Below are 22,227 nucleotides of genomic sequence, written 5' to 3' on the forward strand. Positions count from 1 at the left end.
GTATCAGCAAACATCCAATTTATTTGTCATCAAATATCTTCCATTACCTAAATGCTTAAATAAAACTTCATGTTTACATCCTAACAGCAAACTATATCATTTTAAGAAGAGACAGTTTGGATATGAGAGTGACAAAGGTGACTATGGTGCAGAGTGCTGGACCAATCATGCATGGATTTACCCTCTACAAATCAACAAATGTGGAATCTCCCAAACCAGATAAACAGCCAGGAGATTCAATGTCAACAGCTTATAGCACTTCTCCTCATGCCAACAGTTTGTTGTTAACAGGAAAGCTGATAACAGACAGCAATAGCAGAGCACAAAAAGAATAGACAGCTTTCAGGAATTTGTTGTATAGCACTACCTTTATTCATGTAGGTCAGAACACTCACAAACATCAAGATTAATTTGATGAAAATGAAGAGGAAATGCAGAAGCCAAAAAACAAAAAACAATAACTCCACAAAATTTACCAACAGAATAATGTGTTTCAAAAGGCACCATTCAAAAGAAAAGTACAAACAAAGCTTAGAGAGATGCAAGATTTTTTGACTCAGTAAGAAGGCAGACAAAAACAAGTTTTATGCTGGCAGTAACAATCCAAAGTACTTTTGTGATACCCTGGTGGCTATTTAAGGACTGATGGTGTGTCTCAAGTATTCAATGCTGATTTAGCCATATTGATTAGTGGTAAGACATAATTCTAGAGCAATGGGTTAAACACTTCCATAGGGCAGAGCACTTTCATAGTGTTCTCAAGAGACTATCATCAACTAATGATGAAGCCATTGACCACATAACTCAGATTGAGTCAATTCCCCTCTAGCCAAACTTCCAATTGAAGAGGTTTTGAATGTCATTAGACTTTTCTCATCCAGCACAGCTAATTCTTTTCTAGCTATGATTTACAAGGCAGGGAGTCAACTACTCATATAAAAGCTGACTGAAATTTTCCTGGTTATATTGCAAGAGGACTTATTCCCCAGGAGTTCAAGGACATCTCCACTGTCCATCTCTATTAAGGAAAAGATAAGTTGTCCCGTTACAATCACAAGAAGGTTTTTCTTAATGCTAGCAGGATTCTTATCAGAGTCCTCCTTAATAAACTTATCCCTCATCTGGAAGATGATGATTTACCTATGAGCTAGCATAGCTTCAGAAAGAGTTGAGGGAATGGTTGATATTTGCTGCCTGTTACTCAAAAGAGAACAGAGGCCTTAGCCTTAATATAACATTTGTCATCGATTTAACCAAGGCCTTTGATACTGTCAGTCATAAGGACTTATGGGGAGAGGTCATGGCAAAATTTGGATGCTCAGAGAAGTTCATCAATACTAATCCCACAACATGCTTGCATGCTTCCAGATAACAGATGATGCTTTTGTGCTTTCCCAGTCACCAATGGAATGAAGTGGAGCTATATTTTCAAAGTACATGCAAAGACAACTTTCAACATTCATCCTTGCAAAACCTTATGTTCCAAATTTTTCTTGCTCCCTTCCTCACACTCCCCTCCCTTAGACAGCAAATAATTCAATATAGGTGCAATTCTTATAAACATTATTTCCACACTTATGCTGCACAAGAAAAACCAGGTCAAAAAGGAAAAAAATGAAAAAAAAAAAAAAAACATCAGAAAGATGAAATTACTATGCTTTGATCCATATTCAGTCTACATAGGTTTTGCAAGGATGAATGTTGAAAATTATCTTTGCATGTACTTTGAAAATAAAAAGATATCATTAAAAAAAATTAAATAAAGTAAAAATTAAATTAAAAGAAAAAAACTGAGACAGCTGAAAACTATCTTTATATGTATTTGGAAAAATAAAATACTATTTTTAAAAAAAGACTATAAACTGCAGAATAGGTACCAATCTATATAGATGAGAAAGCCTCTTTAAGAGTTCCTCATACCATTGATTTCAAAGGACTGGTTTTTTAAAAATCTTAATTCACTTTTCAACTTGGATTCAAAATCAATTTCAAAAGTATAAGACAGAAAGACATAGCCAGACAATAGTCTGTCTGAAAAAGATCTGGGAGACTTAGTGGCCTAGAAATTCAATATATAACCAGACAGACAACAAAGTTAATAATGTCTTGCCCTACAATGAGAAAAGCTTAACATTCAGAAATAAAGAATAGGACAATATGATTATACTCTGACCTAATCAACCACATCACTGTTTAGAGAATTACATTATGTCACCTGCAAATAGAGATGATTTTCTTTTTGTCTATAATTTTCTCTTTTTCTTTTTTTTTTGTCTTATTTTGATAGCCAAAATTTCTAATACACAATAGAGACAACCATAAATAAATGGTTAAAGGATATTAACAAACAATTCTCAAAATAAGAAATTAAAACTATTAACAACCATATAAAAGATAAAACCTTTCCTTACTTCAAGCCTAAATTTGTCTGTTTCCAAGTTCCACCCAATGCCCTTAGTTATTTCCTGTAAGGTCAAACAGAACAAATCTAATCCTTCTCCATAACATTTCCTTTTCATTGCCAGGCCAAACACCTCAAGTTTTAAGGTCTCAGGCCCTTCCCTATTTTTGTAAAATGATCTTCAGTTTGTCAGTAATTTTTCCTAGCTGTGAAATTTGATGAATACAGAGAAGCACGGAAAGATCTATAATAACTGATAACAAAAGAAAGTAAAAAACAATACAATGCACACGACTACAACAGAAATGGAAAAAATTATACCAATGACCAAAAATAAAGTATGGATGTTGCAAAATTACAAAGACGCTTAACTCCAAAAAGAAATAAATAGGAGAAGACATTCCCATATTACTTCTTTGCAGAGGTAGGAGGTCCAAAAGTTAGTACACTGCACATATTTCCAGATTTTTTCAATATATTGATCAGTTACACCAATTTTTCCCCTCTTCTTTTTTCTTTCGATCTTTTTAAAATATTGTTTGCTCTAAATCACTATTAAGCAGAAAAAATGCAAATTAAGACAACCACTTAACATCTCTCAGATTTGGCTAAAATAACAGGAAAAGATGAATGTTGGAGGGGATGTGGGAAAACTAGGATACTAATGCATTGTTGGTAGAGTTGTGAAATGATCCAACCATTTAGGAGAGCAATTTGGAACTATGCCCAAAAGCCAAACTGTGCAAACCCTTTGATCCAGCAGTGTTGCTACTGGGTCTGTATCCCAAAGAGATCATAAAAAAGGGGAAAGGACCTATGTGTGCAAAAACGTTTGTAGCAGCCCTTTTGGTAATAGTAAGGAATTGAAAAATGAGTAGAGATTGGGGAATTTGGCTGAATAATTAATTCATATATATTTATTTTAATATTCAGGTATATCAATGTAATGGAATATTATTGTTCTATAAGAAATGATGAACAAGCTGATTTCAGAAAAGGCTAGATTTACATGAATTGATACAGATTAAAATGAGCATGACCAAGAAAACATTGAACACAATACCATGAAGATTATGTGATGATCAACTACTACAGACTCAGCTGTTCTCAGAAATCAGGTGATCCAAAAGAATTATAATAGACTTGTGATAAAAAATGTCAGAGAGAAAACTATAAAAACTGAATGTATATAGTATTTCCACTTTTTTGTTTGTTTAGTTTTTCTTTCTTGTAGTTTTTTTCCCCCTTCTGGTCTGATTTTTCTTGAACAACATGACAAATATGGAAATCTGTTTAAAAGGATTGCACATGTTTAAACTATATCAGATTGTTTGCTGTCTTGGGGAATAGGGAGGAAAAGGAAGGAAGGAGAAAAAATTTGGAACGCAAAGTCTTGCATAGGAACAGAGCCCAACTTTAAAATAAAAGTAACAAGCAGCCTGGAAAAAATAAGCAAAAAAAAAAAAACAAAAAAACAAAAAAGAATTTGACCTGGTGACAGGGAAAATCAAAATAAAGCCTCAGAAGAAGTCAATAATGTAAAAATGCCTTCAAAGGAATTTCAGGCTGAAAAAGAACTCCTGGAAGAGGTTTGTTTGTTGCTGTCTTTTAAAAAGGTTTTAAAAATCAACTAAGTGAAGTAGAGGGGAAAAGTACAAAAGAAGAAATAAGAAAAGTAAGAGATTCATGAATTAACAGCTTGGCAAAAGACACACCAAAAAATGGGAAAAAAAGTTGTACAAAAAATTCACTGAAGAAAGCAATTCTTTAAAAAGTAGAATTGGCCAAATAGAAAAGAGTTATAAAATTCCATGAAGAAAAGAATTTTTAAAAACTAGAATTCTCCAACAGAAAAAGCAAATACAAAAGCTTACTGAAGAAAAATAATACCTTAAAAATTAGACTTGAGAAAATGTAAGCTAATGATTCCATAAAATATCAAGAAGTTACAAAACAAAATCAAAAGAATGAAAAAATAGAAGAAAATATGAAACGTCTCACTGGAAATAGAACTGACCTGGAAAATAAACCAAAGAAAGATAATTTAACTATCTTAAAATTAAGGCAAAAAATAAAAACAAACAAAAAAGCCTGGACATCATATTTCAAGAAATTACCAAGGAAAACTGTCCTTATATCCTAGAACTCAAGGGAGAAATAGATTTTGTCAAGAATATACTGATCACCTCCTGAATGAGAAAGCAAAATGTAAATTACAGAAATATATATAGCCAAATTCCAGAGCTCCCAGGTCAAGGAAAAAAAATACTGCAAGTAGCCAGAAAGGAACAATTCAACTATGTTGGAACCATAGTCAGAATTAAATACAATTTAGCGCTTTTACATTAAAGAACTGGAGGGTTGGTAACAGGATATTCTAAAAGGCAAATAAATTAGGATTATATTCAAGAATCACCTACCCAGGGAAACTGATTATAATCTTACAAAGCAAAAAATGGACCTGCAATGAAATAGAGGTCTTTCAAGCATTCTTGATGAAAAGACCAAAGCTCAAGAGAAAAATCTGATTTTCAACTACAAGACTCAAAAGAAAACAAAAAAGCAAACAGGAAAGAAAAAATATAAGGGATTCAAAAAGGTCAAATTATTTACATTCCTATGATATTTTATACCACGCAAAAATTGGCCATGTATTAGCATATAAAGGCAGAAAAGTAGAAATATTAAATACATCCTTTTCAGATCAAAATGCAAATAATAATAATAATAATAACATTAAATAAAGGGCCATGGAAAGATAGGTTAAAAATTAGTTGGAAACTAAACTAATCTGAAAGAATGGGTGGGTCAAAGAACAAATCATAGAAACAATCAATAATTTCATTAAGGAGAACAATAAATGAGATAACATACCAAAATTATGGAATACAGTACTTCCCATAATTCAAAATTATGGGAAGCAATACTTAAGGGAAAATTTATCTCACTTAGGGGCAGCTAGGTGGCACAGTGGATAGAGCACCAACCTTGAAGTCAGGAGGACCCCAGTTCAAATCTGGTTTCAGATACTAAACAATTCTTGGCTGTGTAATGCTGGGCAAATCATTTAATCCCAACTGCCTCAGCTAAAAAAAAAAAAACAATTAAATTATCTCTCTTATACACTTATATAAAATAAAACTGAGAATGAACAGATCAATAAATTGAGTATACAACTAAAAAAAAAAAAAGAAAAACAATCAAAAATCCCCAATAAACACAAAATTGAAAATCATGAAAAATCAAAGCAGACATTTTAAAAATTGAACTAATAAATAAAACTAAGGGTTGTTTTTTTGGAGAAAAACACCAATAAGTTAAATTATTGGTTAATTTGATTTTAAAAAAGAAAGGAAAATTAAATTACCAACATCAAAAATGAAAACATTAGATTCACCAATGAAAGAATTAAAACAATTATTAAGAGTATTTTGCCCAATTATATGCCTATAAATTTAACAATCTAAGTGATTTGGATAAATACAAAAATGCAAATTGTCTAAATTAATGGAGGAGAAAATGGAATACGTTAATAATCCCATCTTAAACAAGTTATCAATGAACTTCACAAGAAAAATTTCCCAGGACCAGATAGAGTCACAATTCTATGAAACATTTAAGGAACAATTAATCTAATAATATATATTTAAACTATTTGAAAAAATAGACAAAGCAATATTATTCCTTTTATTATGCAAATATGGTGCTGATATCTAAACCAAGAATAGCCAAAATAGAGAAAGAAAACTCTAAACCAATTTCCTTAATGAATATTGATGCAAATATATAAATACACCTCCCCCCCTTCCCGCTCCGCCCCCACTCTAGCAAGGAGATTACAGTAATATATCATAAGGCTCAAATACTACGACCAAATGGGATTTATAGCAGGAATGCAGAACTGGTTCCATAATAGAAAAACTATCACTAACTTATTATATCAATAACAAAAGCCACAGAAATCCTATAATTCTCTCAATAAATGCAGAAAAGCCTTTTGACAAAATACAACACCATTTTTATTTAAAAACACTAGGAGAACATAGGAATACATACAGCTTTACTTAAAACAGTTAAGTATTATCTATGCAAAACCATCAGCAAGCATTATCTATAATGGAGATAAACTAGAAGCCTTCCTAATAAGATCAGAGATGAAGCAAAAATGCCCATTATCTCCACTATGTTATTGTAATAAATTGTTAGCTATAGCAGTAAGAGTAGAGAATGAAATCGAAGGGATCAAAACAGACAATGAGGAAACAAAACTATCATTCTTTGCAGATGATATAATGGTATACTTAGAGAATTCCAGAAAATGAACTGAAAAAATTAACTGAAATAATTAACAACTTTAGCAAAGTTGCAGGATATTAAATCAACCCACATGTCATCAGTGCTTCTGTATATATTCAATAAAATCCAGTAGCAAGAGATAGAAAAAGAAATTTCTATTAAAATAATTTCAGACAATATAAAATACTTGGGAATCTACTTGCCAAAACAAACCCAGGAACTACAGAACACAATTACAAAACATGTATCACACAAAATAAAGTCTAATTTAAACAACTGGAGAAATATCACTCCATTGGCAGTGTCAATATAATAATGGCAATTCTACCTAAATTACTTATTTAAACTATCAAAAAATTATTTTATATAACAAGAAAAATAACTAAATTCACCTGGAAAAAGAAAAGATCAAGAATGTCAAGAGAATTAATGGGAAAAAAATGTATAGGAAGGTGGTTTGGTTTTACTACCTGTTCTATGGGATCAAAATCTTACCGGCACTATTTGGTTTCCTTAAAACAAAACATTTTAACACATAACTTCATAAACATTATAATATCCTAATTTTGAATAGTAATATCAAAAACAATTTACAAGAGGAACAACAAAATTCAATTCTTCTTAATTCCATAAATGTATGTATTTAAAACCCTAAGCCAGGAAACAATTCTTACCTTGATTATTCCTTTGTTAGAATTCAGACTCAAAATCTGTGGCCTTAAGATTCTGAGTTTAAAAGCCTCAAATGAATAGAAGATGAATAATTACAGATTGTTTTGCAATCCCACACAGGAAAGTGAACTTCAAATTGTAATCAATTGTTGCTTTTCTATCCAATATTAAGAAGGAACTTGAATCAAATTAAATGTCATTTTGGGTCAAGTTTGATTCAGAAATCATTTTGATGTTGGGATCATTCTTTTTATTGTTATCAATATTGTTTTTGCATGGGCAGCTAGGTGACACAGTGGATAAAGTACCCAATCCTGGACTCAGGAAGACCTGAGTTCAAATGTGATCTCAGATATTTATTTATGCAAAAGGAAAACTGTAGCTTAACAATTATAAAATATATATATATATATGTATGTATGTATGTATATAGTACATATATATGTATATACATGGATATATATTGATCTCAATTAAAATCAGTTTTCCAGGCATTAAAAAAAAAATTACTGAGTTGTAAGTAATTCAACTCCCTGGCATCAATGCAGCATATCAAACATTTTTTCTCTAGAAAGTGTCAAAGTATTTAACTTTTTTTATTATCTTAGCGCACTTTCCTAGATTTTAATGAAGAAACTAAGGCCCAGAGGTAAATGAGAAACCTAAGGTCACAAAGAGATTAAGTATGGGAATTAAACTCAGATGTGCAGGATCAAAATTCATATACTCTTTCCACTACGTTATGACAACTCCCAATTTACATGAAGTAGTTTTATAAGGTAATCATTGAAAAGGAAATGAAAATAGTTTTACTGGGGAGAAAGGGAGGCAAGGCCTCTCTAAAATTCTTTCCCATAGAGATAGAGAAGGCTTTGAAAAATTAGTAAAATCAGAATCTATTAGAATGATTCAGTTCATCAAACTTAAAGGGAAAGGTATTCTACAAATAAGGTATAGCCTAAAATACAGCTCAAAGAAAAAGGTATAATAATCTGTCAAAGAAATGAATAAATTTGACAGATAAAACAAAAAAGGCCTGATGTATAGAGGAAGAACAGGGCAATCAGATAAATCAACTTCAAATAGAGTAAAAAAATCTTGGCAAAAAGATATTCCCCAAGACTGGCATGGCATAAGTTCAAAACAACAGGTGACAAACTTCTTTAAAAAGGGTAGGAATTGGGAGAGGGAAAAAGTGGAATTTCAATATCTTAACATCAATAAAAAGCAAAGGGGGGGGGGGGGAGATCAGAGAATCAACCAACAAGCATTATTAAGTACCTACCAGGTGCTAGGTACCAGGTTAAGTTTTAAGGATACAAAGACAAAAATCTCATCAGTGCCTTCACAGATGTCTCAGTGGAAACAAATTAGACACACGTAAGTAATATAAAATATAGCCAAAGTAAAGTCAAAAGTTCCAAAAGGCTGGATTTGACAATAAGACTAAATCTTAAAAAGGAAGGAGGGAGGAAGAAAAGATAGAAAGGGAAAAAAAAAAGAAAAGAAAACAAGTAATCAAAAGTGCTTTAATGCAGGCACCATTCCCAATCTTACAAATGTTACAAAAGTTTATTTGTAATTATTCCTTTGGAACTCATAGAAACAATGTTAATAAACAGCGATCCAGTTCTCAGCCTTTGGTCTCTTATTTAACTCAGTTCAAGAACTCCAATAGTGCAGAAGTTTTTATTATTTCTAAGCAGAAAAACTTTAAGATTTTAATTTCAATTCCCAAAAGAAACTGTTACAGGCCTACTCTCTAAAATGATGTACTACCACAATTACTCAAATTCCATGGAAGAAAAGATTTCTCTTCCCCATCCCAGTATAGTCGCAATTCACCCTTCTTCTATTCCAGGAATATAAAAAAGAACTGCCTTGTATCTAAATTACTATTCTTAAATGGGATGCTTATAACTTGGAGACTATGACCCTGTGATAGAAAACTATTAAACTTCAGAGAGACCTTAATTGAATGTAAACAAAAAAGGGCTTTGGCAGAAAATTAAGGTAAGAGGGCCTTACTTTTAATCTAAGGGACAAACTCATGAGGATAAGAGGCAGGAATCAAGAATAGAAAATACCTTGCATGAACTAAACTTTTAGAGTTTATTCAAATGACTTTGAAACTTATTGAATAAAATACCACAGTAAGAAATCACAAAAATGAAGCTTACAAAGAGGCATGGGAAGACTGACACAAAGTAAAGAAAATATAATTGGGAATATAAACATATATCATTATTATGACAAAGTGAATGGAAACAAAAGCAAAATGAATTTTGGGTAGTTTGTCCTCAAAAACACAAGAATGTACCTCCTATCCATCACTGTTTACCAAAACAGCACAGAACACAACATATACTGTTGTATATGCCTGATGGATAGGTTTGTTTTGCTAAGCTGTTTGCTTTTATTACTCTCATTAGTTCTAATTATAATAGTTAATGCCTATTTTGCTAGGCACTGTTCTAAAAACTTTAGAAATATTTTATTTTATTCTCACAATAATATTAGGTGGTAGATTCTTTATTATCCCCATTCCACAGTTGAGGAAACAGACAAATAAAGGATAATTAATTTGCTCAAAATGACACAATAATACTTGTTTGAGGCCTGATTTGAACCTAGGACTTCCATTCTCTATCCACTGTACCACCCATTGCACCCATTCTTCTTTACGGTGATGCTTAACCCTCTGGGTAGAGGAGTGAGAAATATATTGAAACAATGATAAACAAAAGACATCAATAAAATAATTAATTTTTTTTAAAGCCAACTTTGTGAAAAGTTATATAATCAGCAATTATATATATAAAAAACACTATCTACCAGGTAGTAAAAATTGCTCTAGGAAAAAAAAATCATGACCCACATATCTAAAAGTTAATTTATTGTAATTTAGTTTGCCATTCTCCTCTGCTTCAAAAATAAATAAATAAATAAAGCAATAGCTACAAAACAAAATAGCACAAAAAGATGCACAAAAAATATATCAACATAATTAATAGCTAGGGAAGATAAATATTCTCAATTGTAAAAAGGTATAATGTGTTGAGGAAATCTTGGAATTAAAGAATCTCACTCTCAGAAATCTGGCATGAATTTATTCTAAAACATTCCTTACCCGTTGGCAATTTTTACTTGTATATTTTTTCTAGAGGTATTCATTACCTTCTGATCCAGCCTGTTGCGTTTTTTTTTTTTTTTTTGATAACTCCAGTTGTTAAAAAGTTTTTCTTCATATTTTCTTCAAGTTTCCCTGAAGCTTGCATCTATTATACCTAGTTCTACCCCCTACAGCAAAGCATAATAAATATTAATCACATTTCTACTATATGCTACTTCATATACTTGAAATAGTAATTTTCATCTATTCCTGATTCTTCTCTAGGTTAAACATCCCCAACTTCTCCAATTTTTATAGCACTGCTTCAATTCCTCTCACAATCCAGATTCACCACCAATGGATGAGGTCCAGTTTATTAATATAGCTGTCTTATAATACAATGTAATTGTAAGGATGACTTGATGACCCTGGATGAGTTGACAACCTGGGTGATTAGAAGCATAGAGGTTCACTTATCAGAAATAAAGTTAAAAAGAAGAGTTTAAGGGAAAAGATATTGGGCTCTGTTTTGATCTTGTTTAATTTGAAATGCCTATATACCAGTTAAGTGGAGATACTTGAAGGAATGGGGTTAAAAGTTCAAAAGTTTAGGGATGGATATATAGGTCTGGAGGCCATCTGCTTAGTGATTATTGATAAAATGAAACCTAATTAAGATCACAGATAGGAGAAAGCAGAAAATCCAAGAAAAAGAGGCAATGTAAAAAGAGGAAATGCTCAACAGGATCCAAACATTGTAGAGAAGTAAAAAACAAAACAAAACAAAAACACAAGAACTGAAAGAGAAAAGACCACTGGATTTAGCAATTAGGATTGTTGGTAATCTTAATGACAATTGTTTCAATCAAGTGGGAAAGTCAGAAACCAGAATTGAGTAGAAAATTAGTATGTATACGATACAAATGTCAAATGAATGAAGATTTTGTTGTTCAGCTATTTTTCAGTCGAATCCAATTTTTTATGACCCCATTTGGAAATTTCTTGGCAAAGATGCTGAAGTGATTTGTCATTTCCTTCTCCAGCATCATTTAACAGATGAGGAGAACTGAGGCAAATTGGGGGGGAGAAGGGGAGAAGATTGTTAAATGACTTATCCAAAATCACAAAGCTAAGTATCTGAGGACAAATTTGAATTGAAGAAGATAATAGCCTTTTCTATTAGATGGAAAAGGAAAAAGATAGAGGACAAAATCTGAAGAGGATATCAAGATAAAGTAAAAGTTCACTACAAATAGTTAAGGAACTATTTGAAACTAATCAAATAGTTAAGAAATGTATTGGTCATAGGAGAATAAAACTTTAAACAGAGATCACTTATTGATGATCAACAGAAATAGAATTTGAATGAGAATACTTCTTCTGTCACTTGTCTTCTCTACATAATCTTAAGCAAGCCACTTTCCTACATTTATAAAATGAGAGGGGCTAACAATGATATGTAAGATCTTCAGCTCCAACTCTACAAGATGCTGAAGGTAACTTTTTAAGGTCCCCTCCAGCTCTTATGAATTATAAGTTTACTTCAATACTTCAAGGACCTATAATTTAATCATTTTAGGTGTTTCCTCCACTATTATAAATCACAATCCTTCTGTACCTCCTCTCTGTGAATTCTGCGCCAGGTAATTTATTTTATAGCCAATCCTTAAACAGATATAAAGTATGTCAATAGGTTCCTATCCAAAGCTCTTCCAGAATGGTACATCCTCTAAGAGACTGTATGCTACTGTCAAAGCCTTGGTGAGCCATGGTTACATTTATAACATAGCAAATTTTCTTTTTTAAAAATCCAACATATAAGGAAAAGTTGAAAATTAGGGGGAGGGATAATCTAAAAGGTAGAATCCCTGAGAAGACAGAAAGAGAAAAGCCCACAGAAACATTGCCAAAAAAATTCCCCAAAACTAGAGCAAAAGAGGAGAGGAAGCTCAGAACAGCCAGCCTCGATTTTTTCAGGAAAACAAAAAATCATCTGATAAAAGGGAGGGGCTGTGATAACAAAGAAGGCTTAAGAAAAGATTATATGGAATAGACACTGTGGCAAATGTGACAGAGTAAATCAAGAACAGTAAAAATATTACAATGCAGCAGTTAGGACACAGTTGAGATTGAAAAACATAAATATGTAATAGAGCCAATCTATTAAAGTTTTGATTTCCTCTAGTTGCTCTGAATAGGAAAAGAGATAGCTTGCAATCTAGAAAAGAATGAGTAACAGTGCAATGGAAAATGCAATGACCCTGGAGTCATAAGTTTGAGTTCAAATCCTATGTTAATACTTAGATAGCTTGTTTCACTTCTCTGAACCAAGTATGTAAAATAAGGTTTCTCCAAATGGCCAGCCCCTTGAGGTCCCTTCCAACTCCAGATCGATCTATCAATCATTCAATTAGTAAACATTTGATTAAGTGCCTGCTATGTGCCAGAAATTGTGCTAAATCTTAGGAAAACAAAAAGAAACAAAAGATAGTCACTGTCCTCAAGAAATTCATAAGATATGTGCCCTATGACCCTACATTAAATTAATGGGGCAAGGGACTTAAGGGTCCAATGTAAAATCAAACTGCTTAACAATGGGGTAGAGATATGCAGACTTCTTAAAAAGGATATTTCTAAGTGCTGTCATGCTTCCATTTGATTGTCTTATGAAGCAAGAGTCAAGCAAATGAATCACTAAGTAACACATCAAAAAGCATTTAGTTACCAAGTCCTAATTTAAAGGATTCCAGGGCAGCCTCTTAAAAACTCAATGGCAGCACCAAGCATGCATTTTTTTTTTCACTACCAGTGCCAAGAAATATCAATTCCAGATTTCAGAAATGCTATGAAAAAGATTGCTAATAATTAGTAAACAGGTATCCACTTCTGCCTGGGAGTTTGCAATAATAGCCAAAGTCCCAATATGAAACTATTATAATGGACATAAAATAGAAGATAGTTACGCAAGGCTATCTATAGTATGCCTCATAAAACCCCAAATTTAACAGCTGTTAAATTTTGTCACCTTGCAAAAAAGTTTTACCTTGTATGCACTGAATTTTATACTTTTTAAAAAATCTTAAGTTTTCTTTTTCCACTAGAATTTAAAATTTTCCGTCTTAAGCTAATTACTTTCATCAAAATGGTTTTTGATTTTAAATAAATAAGTAATTAACATAATGGTTCTAAGCACAAAAATTCCAAGAAGAGTTGAAGAACACATAAAAATATATACCAGTTTACTAAATCTAATTACATAGGCTAAGAGAAAGCATATAATTAATTGTTTTAGGCAAGATACATGTTTATGTACGCATCCACACACATATACATATACACACATGCACACATTTTCCGTCAACACAAAGAATATTAAATCTTCCAAGAACAAATTTTAACTCTGAATATTTATGTTAATGCTATTATATTAATTTATAAGTAGCTCTACAAATCTTCAAAAATACCATGAAGGAATTTTTTTTAACATATGCTCAACTTAAAAAAAAAAAAAAACTGTGAATTATATGATAGTTACTTTCAAAGGAAGTTTATGAGTTCATAAAAAATAAGACAATCTACTAAAAGAAACATATTGGGAGATGAATCATAAAATTACATTTTAAATCCTACAAAGGATTTAGTTTAGCCTTTTAAACTCACAAACTGTGCATGTCTACCGAAGCACATATTCCCACGTTTTTTCAAACAAAATGGATTTAGTTGCCTAAACTTTATACAAAGTGCATGCAACTGACTTCAGAAGAAGCCACTCCCAGCGTTGGTATCCAGACAGAATTTTCTATCTTATTTATATTGACAATGGTCATTAATTTCAAGGTTTACTATGCACTTGTGTAACACAAACACTTTAACTCTTTTGGAGATTATCTAAAACTAATTCAATCATAAGTAGTTCTTTACTCTAAAATATATATTAACACATTAAGGAATTTTTCATTTGCTTCACTATTAGTCCCCAAAATCCAAACTTAACAGATTATGTTTAAACAACTTGGTCACATGACAGAATGATGATACAAATTTAGAATATATTTCATTCCAAAAAAGTGTGATTACTGAAAGAAATTCTTGCAGATTTGCTTTAGAGAAGATAGGTACATAATTATCTGTATTTCAAAGTTTACTTGGTCATAAGAATAATTTTATATAGTAGTTATTAGATTTAATTCTAATTACATTAACAGGTGTTAAAATATCTAAACAAAATTAGTTTCCTTTTATTGTACACAATAAAGATAAAATTTCACAACAAAATCCACTTTCTCAAATTTACTCCTATCATTTGCTGAGTTCCAGGATCAGGATGAAATTTAAGTTTTTAAAATATGCAAATGTGAATCAATATAAAAAACCAAAAATTACTTAATCATCTTTATTTTATTAGAAAATTCCATAACTGTAGAATCTGCATCTCTAAGATCAAGAGGAAATTATATGCATTACATTAAACAAACATAAAATAAAAAGATAATTTCAGAAACACAATATTATACTTTACCAGAAGAAGCCAAAGAGGAAAAAAAAAGACTTCTGGAAAACTGAAACAGGCTAAAACCTAAAATTCAATACATTTTTAAATGCTCATCATATACCCAAAAGGAAGCTCAAAGACTTTCAAATAAAGATTTCCTTTAGAAAATATAAAATTCCTTTTGTTATAATAATTTAAAATAAAAAACAATTTAGGTACTCTTTTAAAACTTTAAAAATTATGACAATATTTCTATTATTTTTTAAACAACTTAAATTAAAACATGACAATGAGACAAAAATAAGTCAAAAGTATCTTCTCCAAACAGAGTAATACATTTGATTTAATAAAATGTGTAATCATAATTAAAGCCACAAATTTGCATATTTATGAGTATACATTGGCAATGTCTGAAAATGTAACTGGTTCCCAGTTAATTTATACTCACTAAAATTTTATAAAGTGAGAGACAATTTGATCAAGACAACCTTATTTTCCAATTTCCTGGAGTTCAAAATTTTATGAATTTCTGGAGAGAGGAGCTTTTGGAAAAATGTCTTTGAAAATGAATCAAGCATGATTTGTAAAATGAATATACTCTTTAATGAAAAATCTAATTAGACAATAAAGAAAGCAACATTTCCGGAAACTGATTCCTCAAATGTCAATGGACTGACCATATTCAATAAATAGCATCAAATTTTTAAATTCCTCCAGATCGATTGCAGATGTATAAAAAGCTTTACTGTTACAAAAAGCTGCTGAAGCAAATGTATAAATCAGTAACTATGGCACTTTTTCTCAGGGGCTTTCTATTTCACCTTTTTTTTTTTTGGAAAGAAATCTCAAAAAAGGGAAAAAAAATGTTGAATTAGGAATTTTCTCTTCAATATCCAGAATTCAAATTGTTTTGAATTGTTAAAATACTGAAAGAGGACTTATTTAGCTTTGTGAAATGCTTCATATTTCTGTGATGACATTCCTGATTGATCCATCACATCTTGCTTTCCAATTAAAAAAAAAAGTTGGCTTAATTTTAATGTTAAGTAGTAAATAGCCAAAACGATGGGAATATGCAAGTATTCCTATGTTGATTTTTAATAAAATTCCAAAGGTTATATAACAGGACTTGAATAGTCTCTTCCCAACAATTCTAAGTGGAACGCAGGCTAGGAGCCTATTTATTTATGTAAAGAAAACAAGAAGCTTATCAAATATATTTTTCTTCCCAAATGACAATTGTTTTCTCTTTTGTCAATGTTATAAAATATTCTATCTACTGACAAAGGGTAAGGAGAGTATTTCACTTGTCATTTTGAGTAGCTATATTCAGAGGATTACTAGTCATAGATTTAATTAAGTTATGAAGAGGAAAGATTTTTTTTCTCTCTAAGTAAATGGACTATTTAAAGTTCACTTCTAGCTCTTAAATTTGGGAAGGGGGGAATAGCTAAGCATACAAGATAGTCCCTATCTGTCACTAGTCTTTTCCCCACCACCCACCCTGCACCAAACCCCCATTGTTCTACGTAAAAACTCACCGCTTCTCTATGGGCTAATGAAATCTAAATGGCAAGTGCCACATACACATAGGAGAGGATCATAGTAATCAACTCACGCTATCAACATTTATTTGCCACCTTCCTTCCAAAAAAATAATAAAATCCTTATTTAAAGGTAAAAACCATTACAAACTGCTTAAAGGGAAGGCGAGAGGATCAGAGAGAAAGGATCCCAGCTGCCCTTAAACTGCACCACTCTCCAGACTGATGGATGTCACTCGGAGGGGGATGGTAAAGTCCCCAGAATGGTAACTACCAGCATAATGCAACTTATAAAATCCATTTCGCCGTCCTTAGACTAGAAGCTCTCGTGCTGAAATCCTTTTTCAAAAAAGCAAAGCATCCTAAGAGTAGCGTCCCTTCTCCCGGATTTGCCACCCCCACCCCCCTACCCCAGTGGAAATCCACACAAGCAGCACCTAGGATTTCTGGCTATTTCAGAATCCTCACTCAGCCCTTTTTCTCACAGAGCCGGCTAATAGGAAAAAGGAAGGATGAGAAGAGAGTGAGAGAAGGGGAACACTGGAGATGCCAGCGGGGTGTCATTACCCCCCAACCCCCACACCCGAGCCCCTGCCCCTGCCTGTCCCTCCCTCAGGCCTGCGGGAGCGCACCCGGACGGGCACGCACCAGGGCACACGCACGGCCCACTCACCCATCTTTCCTCTTGGCTTTGTAGACGTGACCGTAAGTGCCTCGGCCAACTTTGCAGCCCTCGTATTCAAACAGGTCCTCGACCCGCTCCCGCTCGCTGCTGAGCTTCACTTTGAAGTCATAGTCCATTGTCACAGCCTCCAGGCGGGCGGGCGGGGGGGCGAGGCTCCGGGGCCGGGGTCAGGGTCGGGGCCGGGGTCCGGGGGGGGAGCAGAGGCAGCCGCGGCCCCCGGGATCCCGCCCGCTTCACGCCCGCCGGCGGCGGCACCACCCCGGCTGATGCAGGAAAAGGAGGAGGAGGCCCCACGCCGGAGCCGGGGACATCCAGCGGAGAGGAGAGAGACGGGGCGAGAGACGGAGCCGGGGACGCTCTCACCCGGAAAGTGGAGCGAAGGGGAAGGGGCCGGGGCCGGGGCCGGGGCCCGGGGCCGGAGCCGCTCTCGGTCCGCGTCTCCGGGTTGGCTGGGGCGGCGGCGGCTGCAGCTGCTGCCGCTCTCTTCTCCCTCGCCTTCTTCCTCCTCCTCTCCCTCACACACTCACTCCCTCTCTCACCCACTCACACACACACTCTCACCCACTCACACACGCAAGCACACTCACCCAAAGAGGCAGCGGCACCAACACAACAGCCGGTATCTCCACACACACATACACACATACACACTCACACACACGCACACACGCATACACACAAACACACACAGAGGGAGAGAGAGGACGAGCGAGACCTGAGGGGAGGGGGAAATCACTGAACGCGGCCGCAGCTGTCGCAAAAAACGTCGCAAACCCTCAGGTTCCCTTCTCCACCTCCTCCTTCTTTTCCTCCTCCTCCCCCGCCTCGACAGCTCTAGACCTCAGAGCTCGCTGCCCCTCGCGGCGACACCCGAGCCTCACAGAGCCGGTGGGGTGAGAGTGTGAGGCAGCCGGCAAACCCCAGCTGCGGCCGGGCCGACCACGTGGACTACTTCAAGCCGCGGGGACTACGACTCCCAGGAAGCAGCAGGTTCCTCCCTCCTGTGCGGCTCCCACCCCCTTTCATGACTCCGCCCCCAAAAGGAAGTTTTTGTTGTATCCTGGGATTTGTAGTCTTCGGAAGGATTATGTGTCTGTACAGAACTGGAAGAAACCCTCAAAGGAAGGAAGTGGGCATTTATTTAGTATTATGTGCCATTTGTAAAGCGCATTGACAAATGCGCTTTACAAATAGGTACTATATCATTTAATTCTCACAACAAAATGGGGATCATAATAGCACCTACTTCTCAGAATCGTTGTGAGGAACAATTGAGATGATATTTGTAAAGTTACATGGTGCTTTTGAGATATTTCCAAAGCTTCCACAGAGTGCCTGGCACATAGGAAGCGACATAAATTACTGTTATTATTATCCCCAGTTAACAATTGATGAAACCGAGGCAGACCGAAGTTAAGGGATTTGCCCAGTCACAGAGCTAATAAAAGTCTGCAGCTGGATTTGCACTCGGGTCTTCCTGCCTCTAAAGCAAGTGCTATATCTACTGAGCTAGTTTGCTGTCAGGACACCAGAGATCTCCTAGTTTAACCATCTCATTTCAAAAGTGATGAAAGTAAGGTCCAGTATCTTGCCCACTGTAGAATCAAACCCTGTTCCAGATACTTCCTATGTGTGACCCTGGGTAAGTCACATTTCCTCTTTGCCTGTTTTCCGTTAAAAAAAAAAAAAAAAGGCCGAATTCAGTGGCCTCTGTGTTTTCTTTCAGCTCTATATTCCTATGAATCAAAATAAAATGAAAGTTCATAGCCTGTTATTATAGTTATGATAGCTTACCAAGCTATTATCGTTATTATAGTTTACCAAAAGCATTCCTAAAAACCAGCCTGGCAAGGTTGATAGTGCAAATATTGTTTGCTTTTTTATAGTTAAAGAATCTGAAGCTCCCTGGTGTCATTCTTGTGCCTTACTAATGTGATGTAATCCTGCCTTCATAAAGTCTGTGCCAGTGGAGCACAATAGCTGGAAGTTTCCACCAGTATAGAAAGGCTTCCGATATCGCGAGGACAACAGATTATTATTTCTCCTTTTTAGAAGACCATCGTAGCTATTTATAGGGAGACTCGGTACCAATAAAAGGACTTGTGGATGAGTTTTTCAGCCACAGCAACCCATCAACAATCCTTAGTCCTGTGCTGCCCTCTTCTGCTTTTACTGTGAAGGTGACAGAGTTGTGGGGAAAAAGAACAAATTGGTTTTATGAATCGCAAAACTACAAGTATTAGTACTTTTAATACACTGAATGTTAGAGCCTTACCTAGTGGCCAATTACTAAAGGAGCTGAATCAGCATTTTTGACTTTTCCCTATTAAAAGAATCAGAAAATAAAGAAAGTTGTAGATCATAAATTTTTCATGGAAAGGCATCTAAAGTAGTTGGTCTAACTGGACTAGATTTTATTCTGCATCAAAAGGCAACAAGAAATTTCATAGGACATTTGGTTATCTCATATGGAAGTGTTCAAGATAAATTTATGTGAAAATATCACCACGAAATTATTGTAGTTTATACATCAATATTATTGCAGCAAATTGAGAAGTAAAGAAATTTTGCAAATTTGCAAGATCTTCCAAATTAAAAATTCATATATTTTGATATACAGGAAGATAAACACAAACATGAACATGAAATAATTATGCAAGGATAGATAAAATATATTTCAAGAGTAAGGAATGAAGAAAGACAAAGTCTCACACCTATATACATCATGAATACTTTCTTAGAGAAAAGATTTGGAAAGCACTGGACATGGTGAGTATCAGATAATATCACCACAAAATTTAAATGATTATATTTTAACAAATAAGAAACAATTTGCAATTGATATGGGAGCCATTACTAAATCAGCACTCTGAGAACAGTCAACCACTAACTACTTAGATCAAAGATTAAAATTAATATGAAACTAGATGACAGAATAAAAATTAGAAAAAAATAGTTCAATTTTAAAAGTGAGCTCCAACTTATTTAAATAAGTTTTTGACACATAAAAATAGAAAATAGATACAAGAAAAGAAATAAAATGATCACAATTTCATACCAAAGCATAACTAAGTCAATCGTCAGTTACAACAAAGAAACTGAAAAATCACCTCAGGCGTCAAATTCTTAAACCTGTTTAACAAGCAAAGATGTCAGCCAATGGCAGAGCCAGATTAGGATATAAACTTCTTTATATGACTTTATAGAAAAGAACAGAGGAAGATTATGAATAGTATCACCTCATGAAATAGAAGCAATAAAGAAAAATAAGTTTAAATAAAAATGGGTGGAAAACCAAACTAAAATAAATTCATCCCAAGTCTATTTAGCAATAAAATTAAAAGATGAACATCAAGTTGATAAAAGATGTCTAATGGGATGCTGGCACATGTACAGATAACATCAATTTTGCTAAGATAGCATCTCTCAGCATGGAGAGAGTTTAGGTTATGCTTCATGAAGATTGGGGCATGTCTATAGACATTCTGCACTAGACTAGTTGTAGTTTGGAAAAGCATTTTTTTCATTGACTGTATAATAAGAACTATTGGTGTTTTTTAAATGGCCAGAGTCAGCATCAACTGAGGATTCCAGCATTCATATCTGAGAGATCAAGGTGACTCCTTTACTAATGGCTCCTTATGAGAGAACTCTTCTGTAAAGGGGAAGGCTGCGAGAGCCTTCCCTCATTTCCCCATATCCCAGGCCAATTAAAGATTCTGTTTTCTGTACCCAGAAAAGAATGAACAAAAAGATAAAATTCTAGGTTGTCTCCTAGGATAATAGATATTTATAACTCTTTTTACATTCAGATGCAAACATTACATGGATATGCTATTCTAGAAGTAGAGAAGATATAGAAGACAACAAATATGAGTAAGTATATACAGAGGACTAGGCTAGAAGTAGGGCATTTTTGGTTTTAGTTTAGATTAAGGGAAAATCACTTAATGCAAAAAAAAAAAAAAAAACTAAGTGAACATAGAATCAAAAATATAGATTTAGAGATAAAAGAGAACTTCAATAACTATTGACCAATATGCCTAATTTCATATCTATATAAAATTTTTATGAAAATAATGCATTTACAAATGTTTAAGGGCTCTTTTGGTGGGATTAGAAGGACACCAGCAAATTCACAAGAAATATTTATAGTGGATTATAACTTTGCTATTATTTAATTTGCTGAGGGGAGTCTACAAAATCTTATTTATCATAAATTTAAAAAAAAACATTTTTTAATAATATAAGATACTTTCCTCCTTCTTAAGTGAATGTTTTAATTGCTGAAAGGATTTTTTTTAAGGAAATTGTCCAAGAAAGGTAGGTTAAGAAAGTTATGAGGACTTGAAAACAAATAATCTTTCAGTTAAATGAACTATTTGAAATTAAAAGGTGATGGTTTTCAGTCAACCCTCCAAGAACCCATTTGGGGTTTTCCTGGCAAAGTAGTAGAGTGATTATTTCCTTCTCCTCCTTTTTACAAATAAGGAAACTGAGGCAAAAGGGCTAAGTTTCTTGCCTAGGGTCACAGAGATGGTTAAGTTATCTCAGGCTAGGTTTGAATTCAGAAAGAAGGATCTTCCAGGCTTGGCATTCTATCCATTATAGCATCTAGCTTCCCGATCTGAAGGTAGAGGTGCCTATATGGTATTGCTGTTCATTAGTTCATTTACATATAACTTTTCAGAGGTTTTTTGTTTGGTTGGTTGGTTTGGTTTATTTTTTTTGTTTTGTTGTATGTTTGTGTGTATGTGTGTGTGTGTGTGTGTGTGTGTGTTTGCTGAGGCAATTGGGGTTAAATGACTTGCCCAGAGTCACACAGCTAGGACTTTTCAAAGTTTTTAAGAATATATCTGAGCAACCATAAATCAAAGAACTATTTGGGAAAACTACATGGGAAAATTTTTATATTGTCTGGTTGTGTCACTTGGAAAAATTGTAAATTTGTGTATTTCAACCTGAGATAGAAATGGGATAGACAGAGGTTAAATGCTTATTGAGGAAGCCCAGATTTGAGACATT

General features: G+C 34.0%; 1 protein-coding gene across 3 annotated transcripts in view; it reads right to left on the reverse strand.

Moving 5' to 3' along the window:
- CDK8 (cyclin dependent kinase 8) overlaps positions 1-17,318 on the reverse strand; it is a 175,948-nt gene extending 158,630 nt beyond the window's left edge. For all 3 annotated transcript variants that reach the window (XR_007952062.1, XM_051986554.1, XM_051986553.1), the window contains exon 1: positions 17,191-17,318. Coding sequence is in view for 2 of the 3 variants with exons in the window: in XM_051986554.1 (XP_051842514.1) it covers positions 17,191-17,318 (128 nt within the window). In the remaining variant the exon portion in view is untranslated. The remainder of the gene's footprint in view (positions 1-17,190) is intronic.
- Between the last annotated feature and the right edge of the window lie 4,909 nt (positions 17,319-22,227).

The sequence above is a fragment of the Antechinus flavipes genome, chromosome 3, assembly GCF_016432865.1.
Source record: "Antechinus flavipes isolate AdamAnt ecotype Samford, QLD, Australia chromosome 3, AdamAnt_v2, whole genome shotgun sequence".
In the NCBI taxonomy this organism is placed as follows: Eukaryota; Metazoa; Chordata; class Mammalia; order Dasyuromorphia; family Dasyuridae; genus Antechinus; species Antechinus flavipes.